Below are 11,348 nucleotides of genomic sequence, written 5' to 3' on the forward strand. Positions count from 1 at the left end.
GAATGTGTGGAGCGTCCTCGTGTCATCACCAGTGTCTGTGTCCAACAGCACGCGGCGCTTTTGCTCTGAGAGGGACTGAGACCAACTAACCGACAGACAACAACCCTGGGGGGCTCCATCTCTGTCGCGTCTTCTCCGTCACACAGCAACAACGACTGTGAGAGGAAGAGGAAGAAACCCACCACCACCACCTCCTCCTCCTCAGCTTCAGCTATGAAGACCACCGGCCACAGCTGCGTGTGCGTGGAGGCTCCGGTGACGCTGCGCGAGCTCACGGAGCTGCTCCAAAAGCCGGAGAAACGAGACGACGACGAGGGCAAATACGTGGATATGGGGGAGTCAGGAGGAGGGGTGAGAGTGGGTGAGACAAACCAAGTCTTGCAACTTGTTAACAAGAGCAGCGGTGTTGGTGGTGGAGTTAGTGGAGACTCGTGCGTAACGGAGCCAAAGCGCGAGGCTGGAATGGATAAGAAAGGGGCTCGTGGACTGAGGAGGAGCGCAGGAGCTGCTGAGGAGGATCAGACTAATTCTCCTCCTCCTCTTCTTCCTCCTCTTCTTCCTCCTCTGGTTCCTGCTGCTGCTGCTTTGCACGCGGCGGTTAATTGTCTCGGATCTGGAGACAAGAGCGCGCGCCTCATTACGCAGCAGGAGGACGAGGAGAAAGACGCGCGAGGGGATGAAGAGGAGGTGCAGCGTGGAGGAGGAGACAACAACTACCTGAGCCGGAGGAGCGAGTGCGGTGAAGGTGAGGATGAAGATGAAGAGGAGTATCTGGATGAGGAGGATGATGATGATGATGATGTGACTCTGGTGCTCTCCGACGCGGCGCTGGACGAGGAGTCCCACTACATCACCACGCACGAGATCCAGCTGTCGGAGCTCTCGGACGACTACGACGACGAGAACGAACTGCTGCTGCGCGTGGACTCGTCCGCCAGCTGGGACGTCGAGGAAGACAACGGCGTGTTCGCTTTTGTCGATTACGCGTCTTTTGACAGCGATGGAGCCGCCGCAGAAGGAGAAGAAAGAGAAGGAGAAGGAACTGGAGAGAGGGAGGAAAGCGATCTGCGCGACGATCTGGCCAAGTTCACCACCTGCAGCTCAGATGAGTCCAAACCTCCTCCGCCTCAGATCCACCTGTCAATCAGAGCCACTTCTCGAGCTATAAATGACTCGGGCAACATTCAAGACGAGGGAGGAAATACTCTCCATCATGCCGGGCGGCGCTCGGGAGACACGAGCCGCTACGTGTTCAGGGGAGTGGACGGGAAGAAGTGTCTCATCGCCGCGCCGGGTCGCCTGCACTTTGGCGGCAAATTGCTGACCGCCACCGATCACTCCAGCGGTGCGTCCAGCGCTGTCAGCGAGCTGGACGACGCTGACAAGGAGGTGCGCACCCTGACGGCCAGAGCCTTCAAGAGCCTGGCCTACCCGAATTACTTCGATGCCATCAATTTCAGCAGCGCCTGTTGCTCCAGCAGCGAGTCCTCCGCCTCAGAGCTGCAGAACAGGTGGTCCGCCTATCTGAAGTATGGCAACATGGACCAGAAGAGTCTGGTGTCCAATCGGAAGGGGTTTGAAATCGCCAAAAGCATAGACGCTATAGGTTATAATAATAATAATAAGGGCAGCAGCAGCAATAATAAAAACAAGACCTTCACCCTGAGTGGAGCTCATCATCCTCATCATCCCTCATCCGCTCAGAAAATAGAGCTGATGGGGAATCTCAGCGAGCGCCACAGCGGAGTGATCAGACTGACTGAGACTCTGAATTTTCGTTGCAATGTCAACGCGGGAAATATGTCTGCAGCACCAAACGTAGCGGGATCACGTTCCGCGGATGAAGTTACCAGCAGCAGTTTGCCAGGCGGCGGCGGCGGTGGCCAAAGCCAAAGCCAAAGCCAGAGCCTGCAGACTCAGAGCAGCAGCAGAGCCTCTATTAAAACCATGGAAGACTCGCACAAGAAAGCCATATTCGCCTCCAGCCTCCTGAAAAATGTGATTTCCAAGAAGATGCAGTTCGAGCAGGAGCGCAAGATGGAGCGGGGGGAGATCTGCGAGCTGCCGGGGGAGAGACACAGCAGCAGCAGCAGCAGCAGCAGGGAGAGGAAGGGGAGTAGTGGCAGTGGTAGGGAGCTGCTGCACAGACAGAACTCCAGGTTCTCGGAGAGCAGCTCGGACTCCTACGCTATAATGTGCGCGGATGAGCTGTGGGACTTTGTGGACAGCAGCGGCGGCGGCGGCTCCTGTGATACCAAGAGCGACTCTAGGAGACAGGACTCTGCTGCTGCTGCTGCTGCTGCTGCTGCTGCTGCTGCTGCTGCTGCTCCTCCCGCATCGCTGCAAACTAATTTGGACCCGGGAAATGAGGTTGGAATCGATACTAAAAAAGGCGCATTGGAAGCGTCCAAAAGCACGCTGCTTCGGAGCCAAAATAGCGCGTTCAGATGCTGGAAGGACGGGAGGGAGCTCGAGTTTCAAAAGGATAATAAAAACGATAAAGGTGCGGAGGAGAAGCCGCCTTCTGCTCGCCGCGACAAAAAAGAGGCCGAGTGGGATTATCATCATTATCATCAGCGCTCAGCGGGCAGCGGCAAACTGACCAAAATGTCACATTTGTTTGTGCCAAGTATCCAACTGCTGTCCAGCGAGGGAGAGGTCGGACAGCAGCAGCTGCTGCGCGCCGCGGATTATTCTCCATGTGGCGATGAAGGACGGATACAGCTGCGCTCCGACAACACTTTATACGTCGCGGACTCGAGGAGCGCGTTGACCACATCCAAATCCCCGGAAATTAAAATCAACTTGCGGAGCGTGAGGGACAATAAAACGGAGCCTTTCGGCGTCTCCAAGCTGCGCGCTCCTAATATAGTAGGAGGCTGTAACTCGGCCAGGCAGGAAGACTTCAAGTGTCAGGCTCTGGCTTCGGCGCTGAGGGCTGAGTCCTCGGACAAAGTACCGCATTTCATGGTCCGAGACATCAGAGACAACAACAAGGGGAAGCTGCAGACGCCCATTCACCAGGTGAGAGACGTGCGCAAGCTGGTGAAAAGCTCCTATCACTTCGTGTCTTTGGATAACAACGAGAATAGATCCGCTGACAGCCACTCAGAGCTGAAGAAGCAGCAGCAGCAGGTGCCCTATCGAAACACCAACTCTGTGTCCCCCATAGTGATAAAGTGCCAATCGGTCAATACAAACACCAACGGGAAACCCCCCGGACAGCTGGAGTTGACCCAACGGGAGCCAGTGGACATTGACAGATCTTCTCCAGATGGCGCCAAAGCTGCTGCTCAGCCACAATGGGCACCAACAGGGAAAACACCTCCAGGTGCAAGTAGCTCCTCAGATGGAAGCGTCGGTCTGCGGATCGAGAGCAGCGTAGCCTCGAGGAAGCAGGAGAAAACGTCGGAAACGATGGCGGAGAAGAAGCCCGAGTCCAAGCTGTCCAACCAGGTGGCTCTGGAGAAGCTGCAGGCCGCCGTGAAGACCATGGAGCAGCTCTACGTGTTCGAGAAGAACGAGTGGAAGAGGAAGAACGAGCCCCGGCCGCTCATGGACAGCCACGTGCTGTCGCTGCTGGCCGAGGAGCACGGGCCCGACGGGGACGACGGAGGAGCGAGAGGGTTCAACGTCGGCAAGATGGTGCGAAGAGACTCCCTCACCAAAGCGGAGAAGATAGGTTCGATTCCGGCGGCGTCCCCGAGCATCGAGAGCTGGCTGCGGCAAGACAAAGACCCGATGAGGAGCCTTCAGACGTCCAGCAAGTCGCAGCAAACCACCAAGAACATGTTCAGCCTGAGCTCCAGCCTCAAGGCTTCTTCATCTTCTTCGACATCGACAATCGCCAAGGTGACGCCGCCGAACGCCGTCGCCACGCAGACAGCGACGACACCTTTCGGCGGGAAAAACTTCGTCCCCAAGTCGCCGCCGAAGCTGCCGGTGTCCTTGAAGATCAGCCATCCGAGGTTCGCAGGAGGAGGAGGACACGAAGTCGGCGTCGAGTCGAAGGAGGTGAGCAGGTCCTCGCTAGGGCTTCGATTCTTCTACGATTTTTTGGATGGCGATTTGATTTAAATTTGCGATTCTACGATATTGCCGATTCTCTCGATTTTTAGTCTGCATTTTTAACATTTATCTGCACACAAATACAGAAAGTATTAAGTGAACTTAAACCCTTTTCAAAACTGTACTCTCTGTATGTAAAAAAAGGCTAACAAATGCACATTGCACAATATTTAAAGCAGAAGTAAGCGGAATATTTGTGTTAATATAAGTCTTAAATAGTTATATCTTCCGACGGGAATCACTTAGCTACATAGAGTGTTTGGTCTGAAACACGTCTCTGTCAGTCACTCTGCTCTGCTGTAAGCTGAGGAGAAAACTTTCCTTGTATCCTACAACCTTTATCCAATGAGGAGAGAGAACGGCATAAAGGGGCGGTCCTCTCTGTGTGTGAAAAGGGATGCGCGTGAATGTGGTGACGTAGGGACGAGGGCGGGGACTGCTAACTCCATCTGCTGACAGGAAGTTAGCCAAAACCACCGGATCGCTTACTTCTGCTTTAAAGGGACAACGAGGAGTTTCTATTTGGTTATAAAAAAGTCTCACGTTAATGTGGATGAATCTATGTTACCCACACTTGTTAAATGGCCCATTTTCGATAAATATATCGTTTTTTCTCGATCATTATTTTGTTATTATTAGTGGTGGCGGAAACGCTGGAGCCGACCAGCGTTTCCTTACTTTCGGTTTTGTGGCGAGTCATGAGAATAACGCAGTAGAATCGCCGTTTATGGTCGGAACTACGACTTTATGTGACCTCTTACTTTATTTCTTGATGAATGAAAACATGAGTCTGTCTTGCGCCGGTCAAATAAATGTACGGTGCGCACGGAGGCTCATAAATGTAGTGTGAAAACGCTTTGCTTTTCCAAAACTCATCGTTGTTCCTTTAAAAAAATTTCCCCCCAAAGAAAATAATTTAAATTTTTTTTTTGTTTAAAAATACAAAAAAAAAATAGATTTTTGGAAAAATAAATCGATCGTCAATAAAGATATCGCGATATTTATGTGAATCGATTTTTTTCTCCCACCCCTAGTCCTCGCTGGAGTTTTCCGGAGCCTCGGCCTTCGACAACGAGAACTACCTAACCATTCCGGTCAAGTCTCACGCCGCCAAACAACCTCCGTACGGCGAGAAAACATCGGTCTACACGTCCACGGCTCGGTCGCACCCGACCACGCCGCCGGGACACTTCACCCGGGTTCAGGACGACGACGCCAACCACCAGACGCCGCGGCGCTCCAGCATCGTCATGGAGACGACGTGCTCGTCAGCAGAGACGCCGCCGTCCGCCGCCACCATCTACCACCACTCGCTGCCGCTGGGCATGCACATCGCCGCCAATCAGCCGCAGGTCTACTGCTTCTCCCCGGCGTCCATGGCGATCACCCCGGCGCCGGCCATCGAGGCCACGCAGAGGAAGATGCTGCTGGACCCGACCACGGGGAACTACTACCTGGTGGACACGCCGCTGCAGCCCGCCACCAAGCGCCTCTTCGACCCCGAGTCCGGCCAGTACGTCGACGTGCCGATGCCGCAGCCGCAGCCGCCCATGACGCCCGTCCCCATGGCGATGTCGCCGCTGGCGTTCAGCCCCGCCGGCGCTGCTGCGTACGGCGGCGGCGTCCCCACCTACATGATCTACCAGGGCTTCATGCCGACGGCGGCGGCGGCGACGGGGATGCCCTCGGTGATCCCGGCCCGGACGCTGGTGCCGTCGCAGATGTCGATGCAGTCGGAGGCGGAGAGCGCGGAGAAGGTGATGCAGCAGCAGCAGCAGCAGCTGGAGGGGATGTACGTCGAGAGCCCGTTCTACATGGCCACCGGGAAGTCGCCTCAGGTGTCTCAGCAGCAGCAGCAGCAGCAGCAGCAGCAGCAGCAGTATTATCATCATCAAGTCGCCGCCGCCAACAGCAGCGGGCGACCTCTGCAGGGCTTCTCCAGCGTCAAGCAGCCGGTCATCAGCATCACGTCGCAGCAGGGGCCGCGCATCATCGCCCCGCCCTCGTTCGACGGGACGACCATGAGCTTCGTGGTGGAGCACAGATAGACAGACGGCAGCAGCTCATCTGGAGAGGTGAGTCGCTCCGACTGCTCATCCAGAACAAGTGTTGACGGACGGACAGACTGGTGTTAAAGACTGTGAAGTGGTTTCATTTTGTATTTGAAAACAAAACTAGGGATGTCACGATTGTAGATTTTCTCAGTACAATTATTGTCAGAGAAATAATCACGGTATTAATAATTATCACGATTATTATGCATTAATTAATTTCACAACACTATGAATATGTAAAATCAAATATAGTCAAAACATTACACAAAATATTGAAGTATCTATTAATGTAGGACCAATTAATCATCCCCAAGGGGAATTCATTAATTGTCATCTATACCAAATGTTTAACTTTATTTTATGTTTTTTTATGCTACGTTAGGTAAATGGACCGGTATCTGTGCATTTACCTTTACTTTGGTGCTGATCTGCCGATATGGTTCCAACATAATCTTTTTTTTTGGAAAGTGATGGTATTTTTTAAATCTTTACAATTAATTAATCGTGGCATTTAATACCACGATTAATTGTGAAAACAAGTAATCGTGACATCCCTAAACAAAACAGCTCATTATCCTGCTTTTTATTTATATATATTATGTGATGAATCATTTTTAATAACTATAGTTCACCAACTGCTCACATTCATGTCCTCGTTTGTCTGTTTGGTCACCACAACTGGTTTTTAAAACTAAACCTGCAACAGTAACTTGAGCTTTTTATTCTGCTGCTGCTGAGTTGTGTTGTAGTTTCAGGTGGAGTAGAGAAACAGATCATCAGATCATGTGGAAACAGAGAGAGGCACAGTTAGTAGTCTTTCTAAATCTACGGAGGCAAAAATGTGCCAAAATGTTAAATAATTAGATAGGCTACTATGTCACTGCACTTTTCCCCTTTGCTCCTGTCATAATTACTACAACCATGAGATGTGGCCTAATACCAAAATGTGTTTATGGGTCGTAATCAGCTGCTTTTTCCCCCATGTTTATTATTGTTCCTGAGACTGGTGAAAGAGAAAGTGAATCAAAATGAAATACAGTAATACGTATCATGAAATAATCACTTTATTGTGAACAGACTTAATATAGAATAAATAGATAAATAAATAAGACAAATACATCAATAATAGATTCAATACATATGTCAAACTGTAATTATTGGCTGTTTGCTGATTCTTTTCACAACCTTGGGCTGAAAAGTTGGAGAGATCATGAAATAAATCTGTTATTGAGAAAAAAAACCTATTGAGGAAAAAGAGGACACATTGAGATTAAAATAAATGTCAGATTCATATTATTCATTTAACGTCGATCACATTAGATCTTCATAGATCAGTTTCAGTGGGACTTATGGTCGAGTGAAACAAAAACAGGCTTTGACAGAACATGAAGTTCACATTTAACAATTAATTTTGAACTCTACATGTCTTCATATGAGCAGAAATAAGCCATTTATCATCCATCCAAAGAGAAGGAAAGCCAGTTTTCTAGCATCATGTTAATTCGAGACAGCCTCAGCTACAAGGATCCAACAACATGTATGAGAAGGGGACAGTATGTGACGGTAAAGTTTACAACTGAGCACCTCCGCTGCTGCTGCTGCTGCTCCTGTGAATTCTGATCTCACTCGAGGATTATAATGACATTGAATATTGATATAAAAGTCTGGGTGTGGTGAGTGTGTGGACACAGTGTGTGTGGGAGTAAAAGGTCAGCGTCAGGCGGTGGCCAGCATTTGTTATGTGTGTGTGTGTGTACATGGAGAGAGAGAGAGCTCCAGCTGCTCCCGGACGTCAACGTCGAGTCGCAGCGGGGTCAAGGCAGCTTTATATAGCTGCAAGTCATTTAAAGAAGAGGGGGGAAGAGAGTGAGAAGCCAGGTTCACATGGCATCTAATCAGCAATTACATAAACACAGCATGCAGCGAGCGACGCCCTCAGCTGCACTTGGACGTCCGGACTTCCCCGGCTTCTCATCGGAGAACGAGAGCCGCATACTGGAGCGCTGAGTTATGTTTATAATGTAAACAGATCTGTCTCCGTCTGAGAGACGGGCTCAACACAATCAGGTCAAGTTGGGTTTTGTTGCCAGCCACTTTATTTTAGAGCAGCAGAGATGAGTTCAGCAGGTAGATAAGAGTGAACATATGGTTGTTCAGTGATGCACAAGGGCAAATGAAGAGGCAAGGAGAGTTTATTTGTATATTTTGTCTCTAAGGGCTTCACACAGCATCATAACAACATCCTCTGTCCTTAGGCCCTCACAATGACCGAGGAGGAACTTCCAAGAGTTGTGCAGGACTCTGTTTAACACGCAATGAGTTGATATTCTGGTTAATTTGAAGTAAATTTTAAGAGACTTTGGTTTTTCAACCCTGGCAGGAACTTTTGGTGTCAATGGAAAGCCGTCCGTAGCCTTAAGGTTCTTGTTGAGGAACGTAATCGTGGATGGAAACGTCTTCATGGGGGGGTCAAACTTTTGGGATTGTTCCATAAACACAAAGATGTAACAGAAAGTGAAGCTACAGAAAGTCTTCTTCCTCTTCTTTTTCTTCTGAAATAACGTTTGATCACATTATTTCCTGAGATCTGGTGTCTGAGGAAACTCTTTACACTTTAAAATCATTACTATATAAACTACAAGTGTTTAACTGGATTGTCTAATGTGTAGCTACATTTGGGGGAGTATAATGTTAAAAACCAGTTGAAATAGGTTGTTTTTGAAATTGGTTAAGATTTGAAATTGGTTGGTTATTGAATTGAAATTGAAGTCATCTAGTGTGTTGCCAGGCAAAAGAGAAAACTAAAGGTGCGTCGGTTTGTATCTAAGTCTCAACATGTCTGTGTTTATGGTCATAAATGAAGGCAACAGGATCTTTTCAGTCAGCTTTCAGTCAAAAAAAAAAGTTGTTAGCAGCTTACTAAGCAGTTTTTCATCTAGTGGCCACAGTGGTTATGACAGGAGCAGTGCAAAAGTCCACAACAAGGATACACTGCAAAAACTCAAAATCTTACCAAGAACATTTGTCTTATTTCTAGTCAAAATGCCATTTCTAGTCCAAACAAATTTCATTATACTTAAAATAAGACTCATCAAATTAAAAAGTAGCTTGTTTTTAGACACTTTTTTACTTTTTTCAAGAATATTTTCATTTGAAATAAGTAGAAAAAATCTGATAGTGGGGCAAGTTCTTTCTTATTACAAAAAACTTGCTTTCACTGGCAGTTCTTTCTACTTATTTCAAGTGAAAAATTGTTTGAAACAAGTGAAATTACCTTAAAACAAGTTCATTTTTAGGTGATGAGTCTTATTTTAAGTGGAAAGAGATTACCGGTAGTTTTGACTAGAAATGAGACATTTTGACAAGAAATACGACAAATATTCTTGGACAGATTTCGAGTTTTTGCAGTGTAACCCTAGGGCGTTTGGATGGATCAATCAGACCCAGAACTGGAATGGACAGAATGTTTTATTGTATGGACTATTATGATATTATAAATGATCATTACATAATACATAGCTACGTTATGGTTGTATTTTATTTTATTTTTCAGGTATAACTGAGTCTAGGACAACTCAACCTGTTTAAGCTGCAAATTTATTTACCTTTTTTTTCAATGTGTATCACTGTTTGAATGTGACTGTGTTGACACTGAGTTATTGTTTTGTACATTATAGTTCATAGACTGTGGATCTGCTGGTCAGTCCATGTTTTTGTTTTGTTTTTTTTGTGTTTTTTTTATGTTGAACCAGCTGTTGGAAACACATGACAAGTCCTGTCAGGATGTTTGGAAACAGTGTGAATGCAGCACGTTTGAGAAAAGATTGTATTTAGAAAGTCTTATTTAGAGAAATCCTTTTATTATATTATTTGATTATGCGGGTTTTGTTCACTTTCAGCTGCTAAAATGTTTTATCAGAAGAACAAGTGCCTCAGTTGTAGATTTGAAGGCTGCTTCATTTCATCAGCTGCATCTGTTTGAAATATGTTGAGTTTTTACAATAAACTGAAAGAATAATCACTGGTAAACAATCAAACAATGAAAGGTGCTGTATTAAGACTGTTTAGGTATGGGTAAGGTTGTTTTTTTGTTTTATGTTTTAAGTTTTTTTCATTCTTTTGTTGTTTTTATTTGATATTCCTCATTTTTATTCTGAAAAATTCTTCCTTCAGAGGCCATGTTTAAAAATCTCCTTAACCCTTCACTCAATGTGCTCAGAATTTGAATTTTGCTGAATGCACTTATTTAGGTCCCAAAAAGAAAATTAAGTTTTGAGTGAGAGTTTTGGTTGTGGTTTTAATATAACAGTTAAAATTACAGCATTATATGTAAAAGCTGTGAGCACATTTAATATTTTACATAAGATAAACTCTGTTCTTTTCAACCTCAGTGGTCAGGCTGATGGGTTTTTCGTCTATTTTGGAAAAACATAAGGTCTTCCACCATCTGTTTTATTCTTGTTGCCCGTTGCAACTTTTTTCTGCCCAAACCTTGTTGTTTTGTTTAGATAAAATGAAGTTGTGTTGAAGTGTAAATATTTTTTCCACAGGTCTCAGGGAGGGCCTGACGACACGAAGCTTTACTGAAGGACTCTAGGAGGTTTGAAGCAGAAGGTCCTCAGAGTGACCACTGTGCTGCTGCTGCTGTGAAACATATGAACTTTCTAAACAAAAACTGTGGAAGGTAAAAGAAAGTAAGTTAGGAAGTCATGAAGAGGAAATCTGAGGACGGTTGAGACGGAGGTGGAAGTGGTTGAGGGCTTTGGGGGAAGAGAGATAAAAACTTTTACAGTGTCTGGTGAAAATTATTTGAGGGGAAATTTTTTGTTTTTGTTGTTTTTTTTCACTTTGATGTGTTTTGCAAATGTACATAATACAGAAAGGGATGTTACATTATAGCTACTGTTTGTAAATGTGCTTGTGAAAAATTCAATAAACATGTAACCCTTTTCCAAACCTGCCTTTTGTTACTTTAATGACTGACCGAGATGGTTAGCCTAGCTAAGCATTAAAGTGTAGAAACACCAATTCAAGTTCATATGCAACTTACTGGCTGCAAAATTTGGACTACACATTTAAAACCAGATAGAATAAAATAATATAGCAGTATAGCAGTAATTAACATTACCCGGACACATTTGGACACATTTGATCTTCCATAGTTCTTACATGTATGTGATTCATTGTAACTGTATTTCTAATCAGGTTAATTGTATGATTTCCTCC

At 46.4% G+C, this 11,348-nt stretch overlaps 1 protein-coding gene across 1 annotated transcript; it reads left to right on the top strand.

The window, feature by feature from the left end:
* On the top strand, positions 1–7,506 carry c18h4orf54 (chromosome 18 C4orf54 homolog). The gene is made up of 2 exons (XM_085759034.1): positions 1–4,014; positions 5,103–7,506. Exons 1-2 carry the CDS (start codon positions 214–216, stop codon positions 6,114–6,116), a joined length of 4,815 nt encoding a protein of 1,604 aa, XP_085615160.1. The 5' UTR covers positions 1–213; the 3' UTR covers positions 6,117–7,506.
* The last annotated feature ends 3,842 nt before the right edge of the window (positions 7,507–11,348 follow it).

The sequence above is a fragment of the Trachurus japonicus genome, chromosome 18, assembly GCF_045865225.1.
Source record: "Trachurus japonicus isolate A0001 chromosome 18, Traja_1.0".
Classification (NCBI taxonomy): domain Eukaryota; kingdom Metazoa; phylum Chordata; class Actinopteri; order Carangiformes; family Carangidae; genus Trachurus; species Trachurus japonicus.